The 17,912-nt window shown below is 40.9% G+C and overlaps 1 protein-coding gene across 1 annotated transcript; it reads left to right on the forward strand.

Annotated features, from left to right (window-relative positions):
* Positions 1-2,469: 2,469 nt before the first annotated feature.
* FKBP4 (FK506 binding protein 4, 59kDa) lies at positions 2,470-15,901 on the forward strand. Its single transcript, XM_010014331.1, has 9 exons — positions 2,470-2,614; positions 3,909-4,051; positions 7,927-8,047; positions 8,588-8,744; positions 9,337-9,427; positions 9,772-9,855; positions 10,572-10,757; positions 11,260-11,499; positions 15,504-15,901. Exons 1-9 carry the CDS (start codon positions 2,506-2,508, stop codon positions 15,600-15,602), a joined length of 1,230 nt encoding a protein of 409 aa, XP_010012633.1. The 5' UTR covers positions 2,470-2,505; the 3' UTR covers positions 15,603-15,901.
* Positions 15,902-17,912: the final 2,011 nt, after the last annotated feature.

Here is a 17,912-nt window from a genome sequence, read left to right on the forward strand (position 1 = left end):
CTGGCTTCTTTCCTTTGTACTGGGAAGTCGGTTGGTACGGGTAGCAGAATTAATGCCATGAGGGGGAGTTGCACTAACCTTCTCTCTTAGATATTTCCTATTTCCATATCTCTGGAAGCTTCTTTAGTCTCTTAAATGCTAACAATCACTGGAAGCGTTTTTTAATCGCAGTGAAATTGCAGGTTACAGTGTTGGGAAGAAGAAAAGCAGCCCCAAAGCAAAGGCAAAATTCTGGATTTAAGCTTTGGAACCCTCTGGCTTTAAATTCTGGGTTTGCCATAGGGGCACAGCCTCCAGGGGTATGAGGGACCAAGCTGAAGATACTCTGCTTTCCCACATCTCCTGCTAACGTGCTTTGGTGCAAGTGTCAGTTTTTCCATGTTGCACAGTATCAGGTTAGAGTTTTCACTGGTGTGGCTGCCCAGGAAGCTGCCTGGCTGTCACCTGCAGCTCAGATCCCTGAGCGTGGTAAAAGGCAGTAAGTGTCAGCCTGCTCCATGCAGTACCCACCTTCTGATGATGGAGAAGCAGTAGGTGATAAGTTTTTTCTTCCAAATTTTTAAGAAGGGGGGGAGGAGAAAATAATTGCAAAAGAACCGAGGTTGTGAGAACCTCAGAAAAGGTGAGATTGTGAATTGATAAGGCAGAAGATGGTAAAGATCATGAAGTCCAGCCTTCATGGATTTTTCAAGAAATTGCCAGAAAGCAGAATACACCCGTTGAAACCAAGGGTCTAACTCTGAAGTAACTGACACCCAATTTTGACTGCATTAATTCCAGGAGGGGTTTTTTTAATTTGTTGATTAGCTTTGTATCAGAATAGTACCCAGTGGTTTTTACCTGGTATCGCTGAAGGTGCTTGCACCGTTTCTAGTGTAAGTATTTAAGTTTAGAAACAGAAATATTTACAAACACAGTATGAACAGAAGAATCGGGTTTCTCCACCTGAAAGGGAAATTTAAACCTTATGAAAAAGAGGGGTATGCCCTATTGGGTGTATGAAAAAGGTGGAACTTGAGTCTCTTAAAAATGAAATAAATGCAAAACATTAAATATTGTGTAAATACTGAATATGAGATATTCATTATGTTCATGCTGGATAACTTGCTGTGTCACTGCTAGAACGTGGTATTTGAAAAGCTTAGTGTTAAATGTGGTTATTTCAAAGTGTGTTCAGATTGACTTAATTAAAATCACTACTTTGGAACAATTTTATTTTTTCCTTTTTTCCCCCCCCTCTTCTATGTATGCAGTGAGGTGCTTCCAGCTTGAGTCTGACAAGAGCTGTCACTGCCTCAGCTTTGGGTGGAGGGCGCCGGTGTTCCAGTCATGTAGCCAGTTGCAGGGGTGGTGGGAGCGAAAGTAAGAGACTGGTTGGTTGCAAGAACTTGAAATTTGGGAAGGAGGCTCCCTCGGGAGCATATTTTGCTGCTTCCTTCAGTGCAAAACACGATTGGTACAGTAGCATGGCATTTTTATAGCTTTTCTTAAAAGGAGGGACACCAATCCATACTTCTGCATGACTGTCCTTGAATGAATGTTTGTCTTTATGAACTCCATAGATGCAAGTAATTAAAGTCCTCCATTGGTTCTCTTTTGCCTCGCTAAACTAATGCACAGCTTTGGCTCAGAGTTAGGTGGCTTCAGTCAGTATTGGAGAAAACTCAGTTTTGTCCTGTTACGGGCAAGGCTTCATATTCTTGCCCTGTAAGGGTATTGTCAGTATTCTCATCTGTTTTTATATATATTTCAAGTGAACACCAGAGAGATTGGCCAATCTTGGTTTTTGTATACCAAGTTCAGTTGATACTAGTCTGACTAGCTAGGCTGGGGAATCTCTTGAGAAGAAAATCAAATCTTTGCAGCTGTATGTGGAATCGTGGTGCTAGCAATCTGTGTCAAAGTTCTAGGGAGACAAAATTAATGCCACCTAATAATCCCAAAGCGTTACTGTGTTGACTGCTTGAACTAACCTGTGTTAAGGTGAGATTCTGTAAATCTTTGTTAAACTGTCTGGTTTAGCTCAAGTAATCTCAGATTTTATGTTAGAATAGACTACATGGAGAGAACCAGCTCATTTTCTGGTTTGCCTAGACTGCAAACTCCGGTGTAGTGATAAAGTGGTGGTGAGGAAAGTACTTAAATAAAGCCTAATGGTTCACCTGATGAAGTTTCAAGAACACGTAAAATCCCACTGAGGAAAGGTAAGTGACATTGCTAACTATAGATGCAGAGATCTGTAAGCTGGTGCCAATTAAGTTCTCATGACAGCAAGAGCCATCTTGAGGTTTCTGCATTTGCAACACTGCTGATCTTCAGACAGAATAGTCAGTCCGTTTCCTGATAACTGAAGTAAACCTGGAAATCGTTTATCTACTGAAGGTAACTCACGTGTCTAAGTTGATAGAATTCATGTCTAATAAGCAGCGTTAGTTTTCATGCTCATAGAATTGCGTGTGTTTTTCTCAGGTTGTCAAGAAAGAAGGCAGTGGGACAGAGTCTCCAATGATTGGTGATAAAGTGACCGTCCATTACACAGGATGGCTTCTTGATGGCACAAAATTTGACTCCAGTCTGGACAGGAGAGACAAATTCTCGTTTGACTTGGGCAAAGGTAATATCTTGTGCTTCGTTTTGGTAATAATTGAGATGGGATTTCCTTTCACGTTAAAGTTGCTATTCAAACTTGCTTTCAGAGCTTATGGTTTATTCTCTTAGAATGACCCAATCAGAGCAACTTTGAGATTTTTCTGAATGAGAAGACTGTGTGTAGCCCCTTGGTTGAAGCCTGCTGAAGAATTAATTGGCCTCAGACAAAGCACTCCAGGGGAGCAAATTTGCCCTGGTGCATAGTGATAAAGGGTAGTCAAATAGCCAGGAAGCGCATCTTGTTGATTTCTCCTCCTTTTTGGCAAAGACTTGCATTCAGGAGTACTTGATTGTGACTAGGTACTGGGACAGGGTGCACTGGGGCAGCCGTCAGCTGCAGTGTGATGAAACATATTCTCTTTTCCCCGAAGTTCCCAAATTAACCCAAAGGTGAATCTTGAAGCAGCGTATCTCTTCATTGTCAAAAGATTTAATTTTATTTGAATTTGTTTATTTTTTTAATTAAAAAATCCAAACATCCTTGTTACAGCATGTCTTACCAGTCCGTTGGTTTGGTGTTTTTTCACCGGCAGTTCATTACTTGCTGCTTTTTCATTTGGGAGATAAATTCTGCAATGTGCTTGAATTTGAGATGACATGAAGTGTACCTCTTAATACAAGACTGATAGAATGCTTGAGTTGAAAGGAGCAGCAAGTAGGAGAGCTTGAGTTTAGAGACAGGATTTTGTTACTTGAGGTTCCAGCTTCTGTTCGCTTTTGGCTTTAGAAAGAAAACTACTTGTCCTGCTTTCCTCCCCATTTCTGTTAAAAGTGCATGTAACTTTTAGTTACCACTCGTGCTGCTCTTTGCCAACTGATAAAGTACAGAGAGAAAACGCTCTTTGGATTGCTTTCAAAATACAAGCAGGCAATCTCTCACCCTACGACCTTCCTCTTCGGAGAGTTACTGTTATTTCCTCGCACTTGAGATTGTGCCAAGCACTTCAGCCCTTGTCTTTGTTCAGATGACTTGTGTTCTTTATAGGTGAGGAAATAAGGGGAGGAGAAGAATCGCTTACTACACCTAGAATGAAGGAATTTAGCTGAATTTGCTAGGTAACTATAATTTGATAAGGGTTAAAACTGATGTACAGAAATCGGAGTGAACACAGGACTTTCAGTATTTATTTCGGTATTTCTTGTCAGTATTTTTGCTGTCTTAGCTTTTGTATACTAAAAGTGGTGATGCTCAGTTTCACAGCTGATTGTGCCTTTTATGTATGCCTAGCAATCATGTGATTGAAATTTGACTTGCATAGGTGAAGTGATCAAAGCATGGGACATTGCTGTGGCGACTATGAAAGTTGGTGAAATCTGTCGGATTACATGTAAACCAGAATATGCCTATGGCTCAGCTGGGAGCCCCCCAAAGATACCTCCCAATGCTACGCTGATTTTTGAGGTGAGAGATGGTTATTAAAACTGTACACTTGAAAAACTAAAGCAGAAAATCTATTTCACTGATTTTCACCATAGAAATAAGGAATTTCAAACAGGAATTTTAGGTTTTCTGAAGAAAAACATATGGTCAACTATGGTAGTGTGGAATTCTAGTCTGGCTGCTGCTGACCTGCAGTGGCTCAGGTTCCCTTATTTTGGAGTTTAAAATACTTGAATGTTTTACAGTGTTCACAGTTCCAATTTTACAGTATGGAATAGTCACTGAAAGAGAGTACAGGTTGGAAGGGTGCATGGTCTCAGTGGCGGACCCTGAGGTAGTTGAAAAAATGAAACCTTGAATCCTCTTTCCACTTCATAAGGCTCAAAGTAATAATACTTACGTTAAGCATTTTAAAGTTTTCAACAACAGAGAGCAATTAATGTCCTTAGTAATATTTTTTTAATAGTCTTTTGTGTTTTGTTTGCAAAGTTAACACAATCTTATATGAGCTATTTGGGGAGAAAAAGAGATAGTTGCTTCATATAAACTGCTAGAATATAGTGTATTTGAACAGCCCTGAAACTACGAACTGTGTTCTATAGAGCTGAGCATTTTAATAAGCCCTAAAGCACTGCAAGAACAGTATGGATTCAGGTTGCCTGTTGATTAGCTAAGTCTCTCCGTGGATCCAGGTTACAGATCAGTCTTACCATGATAGAAAGTTGTTTATGCACTCTTGGCCCTGTGACAGATTCAGCAGTCTTGAGTCTGGCGTTTGGGTAATGCTGTTCTACAGTTCACATGGTCAGTTGGTCTCCTTGGTGAACTGCAGGCCTTGGTGAGCATGGGTGTTTCTTAATGTCACCAGCAGAGGACGGAATTTGTTTCCTACTGATCTTGAAAGCATCCTCCCCCTGTTTTCCTCCCACGCTCCCAAAAGAGGGTGGAAATAGCAGCTCTCTTGTGTATTATTTCAGTAGTGAGAGTGGTTTCTCAGAATGTTGAGACTTTTTTTTCCTCCATAAGGGATGATAGTAAAGCTGCTTTCTGGAGCATGCTCTGACAGTCCAGTGTTTTGGGAGGATATATTTTTCTTGTTACTGAAACAGTTCTGTTTCTCACTTGAGAGAAGGCAGATGTACTCTTTTTAAGTGTGATTTCTAAAATTACTTCATTCTAAAGTATTTAATCGTAATGCTACGTTGTGGGCATAGGGAAAGTTTTTAAGCTTTAATGTTTGCTCTAAGATTCAATGTTTTACCTAGTATCTGAGAAAGGTAAAAATAGCTCATGGAGTAGGGACTGAAAGCCTGTTTAGACTTTAATGGAAACGATGATCATCTGTTAAGGGTAAATTAAACATAGTTGGATATTGTATTTGTATTAAATTTGGATAGTGCATTTACATTTATTTTCTTTGCATTTCACCTATTTGTAATAAATAGCATTAGAGATGTATTTTGTGAGGAAGGGTTAAGAAAAATATACTGCCATCAGGTTGTATTCCAGGCCACTAAGGGATGAGAATTTACACATTCTAAGTACATCGGAATTAATGCTATTATTTGTGCAGTTGACTGTTGAAAAAGAATGTCTTGTAAAGCTGTTCTTAAATAGCATTCCTATATATATAAATCTGAAGATACTCATGGCTTATTTATATTGGATGAACCGCACGTGCTGGAGTGCTATGTGTTTTGTACAAATGCAAGTGATGCAGAGAGATAAAAACACTAAAATACTAACTGTGTTCTGACCGGATGATTCAAATGCAAACTCTAATGTTTGGGTTGGTGTGGGTTTTGTTTGTTTGTTTCTTTGGGTTTTTTGTTTGGTTGGCTGGTTTTGTTGTTTTATTGGGGTTTTTGCTTGTTTGTTTGGTCTGGTTTTTGGTTTGTTTTCTTCCTATTCCACTTTTTTCTGCTTACTTCAGTTTGGTTGAGGGAAAGGAAAGACAGAACTTTGTGTAGCAATTATTAAACGTGTTCAGCTTCTCTGCTTTTTACTGTCTGTGTGCAGTGTCTCAAAGCTTAAGACCTCCCTTGGTAGCATAATAAAGCATTCTTAAGGGCTTAGTTGTTGTTCTACAGCAAGAGATAACCTTTTGGTGAACAAATGCTCTAATGGCAAGATGTGTTTTGTTTCATCAGAGTACTCCTGAGTCTATCTGATACAGTCACCTAAGTTATTTGCTTCCCACTAGGTTTTTCTTAATGGTGCCTGTTTGACCTCTCCACCTTTTAGGTACTATTTAGATAAAAAAGAGTCTGGGTTTTTTGGGGTTTGCGGGTTTTTTTGTTGGTTTTTGGGTTTGGTTTTTTTTTGGAGGGAGGTTGGGTTGGGTTTTTTTGGTTGTTGGTTTTTTGGGTTTTTTTGAAAGACCAGGATATTATTTATTATATAGCTATCAAAATACAGAGTGGAGATACTCCTTCTTCTGGTGCATATTCAGTTCTTTTACATTCCAGATTTAAGTCCAGTATTATGAAGCCCCACAGCATTAGACCTGAACTTTGTTGTTTTTTTGGTTTTTAAAACAAGGTACTTGTTCTAAACAATCACGAGTATAATAGCTTTCTCTTTTGAGCTGTTTTACTACTGTTCTAATCAAACACGGGATAGCAAAAGATTTTTATTTTTTCTTCTTCACAGCAGCAACAACAAATTTCTTTTGTGACTAGACTATTTTTCTATCTTGTCATGGTACTCCCACTTTCAACTATGATTTGCATTAGAGACTTGGGAGAACATGTAAAGATCAAGGCTGGATGGTTACCTCCTGCATTACCATCATCTCTTAAAAACTCTAGACAAATTGTTGCAGCAACAAGCTTACATTAAATGTGGGCCAGATCACAGTTCTGTTATTTTATCATTCTTCTGGAAATAAATTTTTTTTTCTGAAATGATCCCACAATACACAATAATAAGGCAAGACTAGAGGGGAAAATGCAACAGGAATAGGAAGAGAACGTTATCTCTGTTCAGGCATGCAAGGGAGTTTTGAAAAGATTGTTCTGTGGCACAAAAGTAGGAGGATGAAGAAATGGGTGTGGAATAGCTGAAGTCTGAAAAGATGCTCTTGAATTTGTTTAAATATAGCAGGACAAGCGATTGGAATCAGTTTGGGCTCCATTCTGAGTGCTTTGAAGTTGGTCTGAATTTGACTATAGGTGGAATTAAGGGTATAATCAGGACTTAAGGATAAGGATTGCATCTTTATGTTTAATTTTCCTGTTCATTTTGTGCTTGCATTACTTACAAACCTCCCTGGCATTTGGATGCAGTGACACTGTTGCTGATTGTACTTGACTGTAGAGTAAGAGGGTGTGACAGCTGCTTTGGTTTCACTTCAGAGTGGCATTTGAGAGCAAATTCCTCCTGGCTTAATGTGTTCAAAATGTTTTTTCCTTTGTATTAAAAAAAAACCCCAAACCAAACAACTCCAAACAAACAAAAACCAACCAAACAAAAAAACAACACGTAAAAGCCCCAGACCCTCAAGCCCAAAACTCACTATCCATACTTCTGCCTGCAGACATTAGCAAAAATACTATTAAAGCTGGTAGAATCTTTTTTCGCATTGTGGCTTATGTAAGCTTTATTCAGAAGCCAGGTTCACAGTCCTTTAATTGAAATGATCTCAGTTGTAGTATTGAGAGACCAAGATTGCTGGAGAAAAAAGCCATGAAGGTCTCAATATAATCTGAAACTCTTCAGTAGTTTTTCATTCAGCATCTACTGAATTACAGCATCTTTATAACGCTGGCTGTCTAAACTCATACAGGATGTTAACTAAGGTGGTGGCTTCCTGAACAATCACAGTTTCAAAGATCTGGAGAACATACCCCATTGGTGTAATGGGAACAAATGCAAGGCTTTTCTTCCCTCCGCAGATAGAACTTTTTGAGTTCAAGGGGGAGGACCTTACTGATGATGAAGATGGTGGCATCATCCGAAGAATCCGTAAAAAAGGGGAAGGCTACTCCAAGCCCAATGAGGGTGCACTTGTAGAGAGTAAGTATGTTACACAAATAGTAAATGGGTCTATCATGTGGGAGGGCAGAACCTTTTCCCATTTTACAACTCCTTGCCCTGACAGAGACGAATATGGGGCTTCTCTTTCCTTTACCAGGCAACCTAACAACCTAGAGTAAGCTTTCATTCTCCTATTTCTAGCAAGGTTTACATTTTCCAGCAGCAACTGTGTTCTCCAGAGGGAGATGATCAGAGATACCAGAGAATCTGATAAAGTGCTTATCTGATCACAAAAGGTAGATGAGTCTAATAAAGTATTTCCATTTGCTGAGGAATAAGAAGGGAAGTAGTTCTGGCACTTGCTGGGGGAGGAAGAGGGAGAGAACAACCAGAAAAAGGGGATTTATTAAGTTTAGCAGCAGAAGTTTTACTTGCTGCCAGTAGCTGCCATGCATAGGTAGCTGTTAAAAGAGATAAGACCATTTAGGAGGAGGCTTTGGCACTCTCTATATCACCTATGCTACCTGCCCCTTACCATACATAGATATATTATGATTTTTCTCTGCTTTTTGTTACCAGTCCAGTTTGAAGGTCGATATGGAGATCGTGTTTTTGACAGGCGGGAATTGCAGTTTGAGATTGGAGAAGGTGACAACTACGATCTTCCTCATGGTCTTGAGAAAGCAATTCAAAAAATGGAGAAATCGGAGGAATCGGTGTTCTATCTCAAACCCAGGTATGCTGTTTCTATATCTTCTGATACTTCAGTATATACTTACATGTCTTGGTATATATACTAAGTATTTGGCAAGGATTAAGTGCTTTCCTATAATGCTTTTCAGCTGCTGCTGCTTTTTTTTTTCCAGTGCTTTAGTAAAAACTTGATCAGCCCCCAAAGTTTGATATATGAGAAATAAGAGGCTAAGATTGCTTTGCCATTTGGTTGGAAGTAGTAGCATTCCAAAAGACATTTGCTTCAGACTCTATAATGTTGATCTTGGTGAATATTATAAAAAATATTGTTGCTCTCCTTAACTTACATTTTTATGGTTCCTCTTAATGAAACACTACTTTTGCTGTACATGAAGAACAGCTCAAAATAGGAAGAGAGCCAGTGAGCCTTCTGAGCAACCCAGTGTAACAGATAACTAGTCCTTGGATGATGTGGTTAGTAAAGAGTGTCAGATAATCCTTTGTCAGAAGATGATGTTCGCTGGTGCTCTGAAAGCCTTTTGGAAAAAAACATTAAAGATTCTTGTGAGATACTTTAGGGTGTTTTTCCTCTCTCCATTTTTATAAAAAATCTCTCCCAACCCCCAATCTTACAGCTATGGTTTTGGAAGTGCTGGGAAGGAGAAATTTCAGATCCCTCCAGATGCAGAGCTGCAGTATGAAGTGAAACTCAAGAGCTTTGAAAAGGTAGGAATGAGAGATGAAGTCCAAAGAGAGACTGGGAGGTGGGGGAGGAAGTATGAGTGCAGCTTAAGCAAGGATGATGGAATCCTTGAAAGTTGATCTGAAATAGGGAAGCCATTGTTGCCAGAGATGACACTGGGAGCACGTGGCTGAAATTGTCTATTCTTACTGTATTCCTTTCTGTTGCTGTCAGTGTCTATCCTGTTCCAGCCCAGTTTCCAGTAGCAGTGCAAAACTCCGCTCTGCCAAACGTATCTACCATACTGTTAGTGGGAAGCAGGGTAGCCGCATAGCCCTTGGTTTCCCAGAATTTGTATCATTGACTTGAGCTGTTCCTGTTTGGGTAGGCTAAGGAGTCTTGGGAAATGAACACGGATGAGAAGCTGGAACAAAGCTGCATTGTGAAGGAGAGAGGCACTCAGTACTTCAAGGTAAATTACAATCCCCAGGTAATAATAGTATTTCTTAGTCCATGTCATGAGCTGTTGGCAGCTTCTGTCATTTCAGAGTGGTGTTTGTCATATTCTGGGTTGTTTTACTGGGAGGATTGGAAAGGAAGGTGTCTTTTAAAAAAAAAAAAAAGAGCCTCAGAGTTGGAATAACTAAAGAACTAACTCTACAGGGAGTTAGTTCCCTCTGTCAGAGCTGTTTGCTGTACCTACAGATAAATTTGGGGTATACATTGAACAGAAGCAAGGCTATGGTATAAATTCCTGCTATGGGATAGTACTGTGAATGAACAACGTTCATTTGGGTAGAGATGTGTGGAGAAGCTGTTCAAAACAATTTGACCAACTAAAGGCAGGCTTTCCCATTATCTTCATGACACAGCAGTAGTTCTACTGTTTTGAAAATGCCCCATCTTCCTTGGCTTGTATCAAAAGCTGTGTATGAGATGGGAGTTGAGGTGAAATATCAATGCTGGCCTATTACCCCTAGCTTTAGTGGGGGAACCAGTAGGTATTCCTAAAGATCTTCTGATCCTATGCAGTAATGGCTTTCAGAAGTAACATATTTTTTATGATAGAAGCTATTTCCTGATTTCTATTTTTATTTTTTTTAAATCTATTGCTCAAGGTAAGCAGAAGGGTCAAAGGGAGATAAAAATCTTGTGAGCTGTGTGATAATTGAACTGCCTTGTTTACAGGAGGGGAAATACAAACGGGCAGCATTACAATATAAGAAGATTGTGTCATGGCTGGAGCATGAATCAGGACTCTCCGATGAGGAGGATATGAAAGCCAAAAGCTTGAGGCTTGCTGCTCACCTTAATCTAGCTATGTGCCACCTCAAGCTGAAGGAATACTCCGTGGCTTTGGAAAACTGCAACAAGGTAGTAAGGGTTTATTTATTCTTAAACTGCAGAAGTGATCTGACAGTTTATCTCTTTCTTTAACACTTTGAGGATTACCAGACCATGTGGTGTTTGGCCTTTCTTATCAGCTTGCAGTAGTGCAGTTGGGCAGTACTGAATACAAACTGTAAAATAGCCAGCAGTTTATTGTTGAGTATTTCTTACCTAGATATCTTCTACCAACTTTCCGCTGTCTAAATACTGAAGTATTTAGATATGGTGAGAGTAGTAATGTTGGCAAAAGTCCTTCAAAGAGCTGTAATACAGCCAGGGCTAAATCTTAGATTTGCTGGTTCTTTGTCAAGTTGTAAGACTGTATTCAGTCCTTTTTGTACCTACTTCTACTGTATTCTACTCACGTTACTAGTAAGCCCTGACAAGATTCATAAATCTACATTAGAAGGTACAGTTTCTAGCTGTCTCTTGAGTTCTGACTGCATATTAAAAAAAAAATGAATCTTGCTTGTCTTATTTAATGCAGGCACTGGAACTGGATAGCAACAATGAAAAAGGCCTCTTCCGGCGTGGAGAAGCACACTTGGCTGTCAATGACTTTGACTTAGCCCGGGGAGATTTCCAGAAAGTGATACAACTTTATCCAAGTAACAAAGCTGCCAAAGTGCAACTGGTAACTTGTCAGCAAAAAATACGGGAGCAGCATGAGAAAGAGAAAAAGATGTATGCCAACATGTTCCAAAGGCTTGCAGACAAAGACTTAAAGGTAAGTAACAGTGCACCAGAAGATGACAAGAGGTGGTGTCATGTGTTAGACAAGGAGTACTGGTTTAGGTATTCAGCTTACTGAGTACAGATAAATGTAGCGGAAGAACACTCAAGTACCTTCCTTGCGGAGCTGGTAGGAGGTGTAAATAGCCAGCGATCAAAATTATTAGGCCATCTTGTCTGAACAAGACAACTAGTAGTACCAGGCATTGCACAGAATGCTTTCACTTCAGCTGAATTTGCAAGAGCAGTCAGTGTTAATCAGAGAACAGTTGAAGTGATGAGATGCAAACGTAAGATTCAGGACCTGAAAAAAAGTGCCTGTTCTCCTCAAACTGATTGTCGTGAAGAGCAGTCTGTTTTGGTGCCTTTACTAAGACGTTAATGTCTGTTGTACAGATGGTGCTGAGCACCCACTTATTTCTCACGGAGACATTAAGATGTGGTTGATGCTCAGATGTCACAGATTCTGAAGTGTCAGTCAGACTGTCATAAGATTCATTATTCTGCTGTATAGATTGTTTTCCTACTAAGTATTCACTAGAATTTTAGTAAATACTAGTTCAATTAACGCTGGCAATATTTGAATACAAGTTGTAACAAGGTTGTATCAGGTAGCAAGAAACATTCTAAGTTACTGGTGAGAATTACGTAATTTAAGAAAATGTTATGTTTGTATTCCAGAAATCTGATGATCAGGAAGGAGTGGGTAACCCTGTAACTTCAAGACAAATCTGAGATTTATATCAGACTCACGTTTTCTCAGAAACATTGAGGAGTGCAGAAGCTTGTATATTGTGAGGTTATTTTCACAGATCTTTGTGTCCACCTTCCGGAATATGCATTAGATTCTTATCTAAAAAATTGTCAGATACTGATACACCAATTTCTGGTGGCTAACTGTGCCAGTGAGTCTGGCCAGGGGCCCACTGTCTTCAGATGAGTGTATCCTGACAACTGGGGTATCTCAGACTGTCAGCTGATAATTTCCTGCGTGAAACACTCCACAAACCTCTCTTTTTCTTACCTTCCTGCAGTCTTTCAAATTGAGATATATCTGAAATTGATTTATGTTCCAGAGACAGTGGGAGAACTATTCCATTTTTCATCTCTTACTCTAAAGTAATAGTCATACAGGGTAATCACGCCTAACTGAATGGTTGGGTGGGCAAGCTGTTCTGTTAGTGGCTTTTGGGATTTGTGGGGTTTTTTGTGTTTGCTTTCGGTTCGGATTTTTTTGCTCTTCAAAGATTAGCAGTAGTCACGTGGATTTGGTTCTGCTTCTCCTGAAGGAGTGTAAACAAACACAAATGCAGACATTCTCCGCTGATTCTGCGAGGAAAGTGTCCTTGTAGTTACATATCTGGCTAAAGCAGCCTCATGTCCACAGTCCTTGCTTACTGGAGCTTGGAAGAAAGTATTCCGTCCTTCTAGACTTGTCATGTATAGCCATGCAGAACCATAATTTTTGGTAGGCTTTAATAAAAAATCTCGGGAAGATAAAGGCACAGGAACTAAACTAGAATTATTTCACTATTGGACACCTTCACTTTTGAAATTGTAGGTTTTAATTGCCAGCTGTCAGGCTGTGATGTGCAGGTTCTTTTCAGGTAGCACAGCTGCTGGGAATCTGGCTTCGTCCACTAGGTGTGGGACAGAGCAAAATCAATTCAGAGAGGAAAAGGGGATTGCTAAACCTAGCTATACCCACTAAAAGTATGAAAGAGCTGCCTTCATGCTTTTCAGAATTTACACCTCAGACCCCAAGACGGGAACTTGGTAGGGTTGTATACTTGGCAAAAGGCAGACTCTCAGTCTTTGCATTGCAGACTGTTTTGGATTCTGCAAAGACATGGCAGTAGTTCCAGTTTTCCCATCTACTTCAGGTAGAATCAGCTTACAGACTCCTGGAATCATTTAGGTTGGAAAAGACCTTTATGATCACTGAGTCCAACCTAACACAGCACTGACAAGTTCCCCACTAAACCATGTCCCCAGGTGCCACATCTGCATGTCATTTGAATACCTCTAGCGACGGCGACTCGGCCGTTTCCCTGGGCAGTCTGTTCAATGCTGGAGAACCCTTCGGTGAAGAAATTTTCGTAATATCCACTCTAAACCTCCCCTGGTGCAATTTGAGGCCATTTCCTCTTGTCCTATCACTTGTTACTTACAAGACACTCATCTCACTACAATGTCCTTTCAGTAGTTGTACAGAGTGATAAGGTCCCCCCTCAGCCTCCTTCTCTTCAGACTAAACAACCCCAGTTCCCTCAGCCACTCCTGATAAGACTTGTTCTCCAGACACTTCACCAGCTTCCTCGCTTTGCTTCGAACACCCTCCAGCAGCTCAGTATCTCTCTTGTAGTGAGGAGCCCAGAACTGAACACAGGATTCGAGGTGCAGCCTCGCCAGTGCTGAGTGCAGGGGGACACTCACTGCCCTAGTCCTGCTGGCCACACAATTTCTGGTGCATGCCAGGATCCTATTGGCCTCGTTCATTCTTCTGAGTAGATAGATAATCTTTGGAATGTGCCTGTGCTTACAGTATTACTTTTTTTCTTGGAGCCACCTGGCCTACTTCAAATTCATGTAGTTTTTCCATCAAAAAGGATCAGTGGAACACTTGATGCCCAGGTCAGTCTTGGGTATTTTTCTTGCAAGAAAACATGTTTTCCTGTTAATTCATTTCTCATGTTGCTTTACAGCAACAGTTTTCCTGTTGGGGGAGACATATACATTTAAGAGGTCTGGAGGAGAGGGTTTGTTTACCAAATGTCTTCTGGTTTCTAAGAAGGCAGCTTGGACTGTAGTTCTGAAATTCATGACATCTGCATATCTTATATAGGCTGCAGAAGTAGAACAGTCACTCTTGCATCAGTAATCTGTTTCATAAATTCAAATAGTTCACACATGTAAACTGTGAATTTTTAGAGGCTGGGATGTTTATCACCTTATCATAAGGCCAGGATTGCCAGGTGATAGGTTTTCTCTGGAAAGGAGGCTTTGCTCTTGTGTGCTTCACAGAATGCTTCTAAGGATGAGAGGTTGACCTTTGATGCCTGGATGTTCGTTGGCTGTGGTTGCTTGTTGCAGCTAAGATGATGTAATAGTTGAAGGATTCTGACCCTTTTACCCCCTCCTCCAATAGAGCATGTTCATGTCCTTGCTTCTTCTTGTCTGTCCTCACCTAACCTCGTAATAAAACAGATGGTTCAGGGTACTAGGCTGACAGGTTGAAGAGCAGCTTCATTGCACTATCTTTTGAGATAAGCAGGATGAGGTAGACATTTCTACTTCCCTTTGCTGTGTTTGAAAATCACTGCAAGGTCAGAATGTGCTGGTTATGTCCCGTTGTAAAAACTGACCTCAGACCCTTGCCACAAGGCTCTCACCCTTCTATGTGAACTGGAAGATGTGGCAAGGAGAGGGGCTTTTAGAGCAGCCACCTTATCAGATTAGATTCTCTTCCAGCTAAACTCTTACAGAGGACTCTTGCCAAGTTGAAGTCACTCTTTATGAAACTAGGTGTCCAATAAAGGCATTTCTTTGTATCTTGAGTCTGTGTGCATCATACAAGTTGGGGGTGGGGGCAGTGTATGGGAATGGTTGGAATTGAATTGCATCTTATTTCACACACGTAGCAATTGAAGCAGGATGAAAGCAGTTCTGTGCAGAAGCTTCCTAAACGAATTTCAGTCTGTGGGAGAACACTTTCTTGAAGTCTTACGTGTCAAATGTGTGCACACCACATATGAATTATAACCATCTAACACCAGTATTATTTCTCAGCCTCCTTTAAACTGCTTATGATTTCTGAGATGCAGATAAAAATGCTGAGAAAATTTTGGTCTGTCTTTGCTGAAGGTCCTAATATCTTAATTCGGTCTTGCAAGGAGACTAGGTACCCTCGTGGTAAGAATCAAATAATGTTTGTGGTATTGTTTGTAAATGCTAACTGTATTTTATAATATGGAATCTGTTTTCTTTGTCTCTATTTAGTCGGCTGCTCCTCTTCAAATCAGCCACACTGAAGATGCAGAAATGAAAGATGAGCAGAACGGAGTTGAAGATAAATCAGAAGTTGACACAGAAGCATAAAAAGAAACCCTATTCCATTAGTTTTGTAAATGAAAGAATTTCCAGTGAATTAGACCTTTATTTTTCTACCTGTTTGGACAGTGGCTTCAGGGGAGCAGAGGCTGAAGCCACCATGACACAGTCAATTACAGCTTTATATGTCTGTTGAAGCTGAGTGGCAGCATAAATCTGGTTTAATCCTAGGGACTTTATTTATTCAATCAGCCTCTGTTATTGTTTGGGTTCTGTCTGGATTTACTCTGCTTGGTTCATTTGCATTTTGCCGTTGGTGTTTGTCTCTTTCTGGTTCCAGTTTAATTCCGGGTTCTGCTTCCTAAATCTATGTCCTGATTTCTTTCAAGTAACCAGCTTTTTCCAGGAGTCCTCACGTGAGACTGGATTACAAATTGGCACTCCCAGTTCTTCTGCCTTGGGATTGCCCCCTTACCCACCCTGTTCAGTATGGAGTCTCTTCCGCTAAGCGTTGTAACCTTTCTTGTATGCCTCCTGTTTGCAAATTGCTGAAGGTGAAGACTGTGAAGTCACAGCTTAAGTAATAAAGCTCCAATTAAGCTCAAGAAAACACAACCTTTTGTGGGTCTTTATTGGAATTTGCACAGAATTAAGAGAATTTACTGTCCTTCGGTCCTCCGGTGTTTTCTCATCCACACAGCTGTACAGTAGCCACAGGATCTGAGTATTTTCCTATGTTGCTCATTCACTGCCATAGAAAATTCCCACAATAATCAATACAGTATTTGCCCATATATTTGCAAAAGGAAAAATCTGTTGTGAAAAAGCATATAAAAAGCAAATCTGTAACCTATGCACAGATCTTATTTTCTGTTCCTATTGCTATCTTGCTCCTTGCCTTCCGCATAGTAAAACTGGCCCAGAAAAACCAACATTTCTTTATACCAACTGGCTTTGAAGAGAAAATAGGAGATAATGGTGTAGTGCACTACAGATACTTGTAATGAGCTACAAACTTCCGAGTGATTCCAATATCTGCTTGTCCCCATCTCGCAAGAACGCTGTTACTTGATATTCTGCTGCTCTCTGTACTATGTTGTGTGTCTTGTTTGGGGTCGGTGTGCTTTTGGCTTTTGTGGGGCTGCTTGTTGAGATGGGTTTCTTTGTCCGTCTGCAGGCTTGGAACATAGTGCTCAAACTCACCTTCTCTGTTTATGCTGCTATGTAGTGTTAAACTTGGCATCTCCACTGTCCTGAGACCCTCTGGCAGCAGGAGCATTTTTTTGTCTGTTCTGCGGGAGGAAGGTAGATAAATCTGTTCCTTTCAGATACAAAATTGGATTTTTTGGGGGTTTTTTTTGGTTGGTTGGTTGGGTTTTTGTTTTGTGGTTTGGGTTTGGGTTTTTTTTTTGTTTGTTTTAGTGAGATGTCTTTGCGTGGGATGGGCTGGAATTGTGTGTGTATCACAGGGACTATCCCTCTTTAAACATGAATGACATCTGAAATACTTAAGTACTGGTCTCCTTTGCTGAGAAAAGTACTGCGTAAGCACTTAGTCATGGGGTCTTTATGGGCCAGGGGTGCCAGGACCTGACCCTGCAGAAGCACCAGCGTGGGCCAGGCGGTTGTAGAACTGAACTGTCACCGAAGTGCTGCGGTCTGCTTGGCATCCTGTCCTGCCCCAGGCCTGAAACAAGACCTTCAGCAGATGCTGCTGGGTTGGAGCTGGTTTCGGGAGCTGTGAACTGCACCGCTTTCTGCAGGGTCTAGCAATGCCCTAAACTTCAGTGAGGGGTGGAAGAGCCGGTTTGTCCTGTTGGGTCATCACGTTCAAGGAAACACTGGTTTGATTTGCTAAGCAAAGCCGTAGCGTTGCCAGGTCGTGCAGGTGCTTTTTATGAAGTGTGTGTATGAAAGGAGCAGCTGAAAGGACGTTTAACGCTGTCTTGAAGAATGGGGCCAGTTGCCAGCAGTTGGTGGCAATACTGGTGGTTTTTAGGTGAGGTCGTGCATTTAAAGTTCAAATACAAGCCAGTTGCTGTGTCCTTACAGAAAAATGGCTAAACAGTTACAGTGCTGACTGTGTAAACCACATACGTCTGCCTCTGGATTTGGAGAGCTTTCATCCTGCGTAGTGTTACTGTAATAGTCGTGCAGCATCCCTGAGGTAACACAAGTGTTCTACTTCACTATCGCCTGCGGAAGTGGAAAGACCTGATCTTCGTCCAACAGAAGCACGAGGGAACCGCTCGGTGCTGTTGGATGTGTGACCGTGCCCCGGGGTCTGACCAGGAGCTTCCCACAGGGCGAGGCGGTGGGTGAGGCCGGGGACCGGGGCGAGGCGGCGGGTGAGGCCGG

This window comes from Nestor notabilis, unplaced genomic scaffold (assembly GCF_000696875.1).
Source record: "Nestor notabilis isolate BGI_N333 unplaced genomic scaffold, ASM69687v1 scaffold15735, whole genome shotgun sequence".
Lineage (NCBI taxonomy): Eukaryota > Metazoa > Chordata > Aves > Psittaciformes > Psittacidae > Nestor > Nestor notabilis.

Bases quoted from the DNA above. Each gene is read 5' to 3' on its own strand.
- FKBP4 (XM_010014331.1), top strand. From the start codon at position 2,506: ATGATTGGTGATAAAGTGACCGTCCATTACACAGGATGGCTTCTTGAT. The intron at 2,615-3,908 runs GTAATATCTTGT...TGACTTGCATAG, and splicing joins CTCGTTTGACTTGGGCAAAG to GTGAAGTGATCAAAGCATGG. The intron at 10,758-11,259 runs GTAGTAAGGGTT...TATTTAATGCAG, and splicing joins CTTTGGAAAACTGCAACAAG to GCACTGGAACTGGATAGCAA.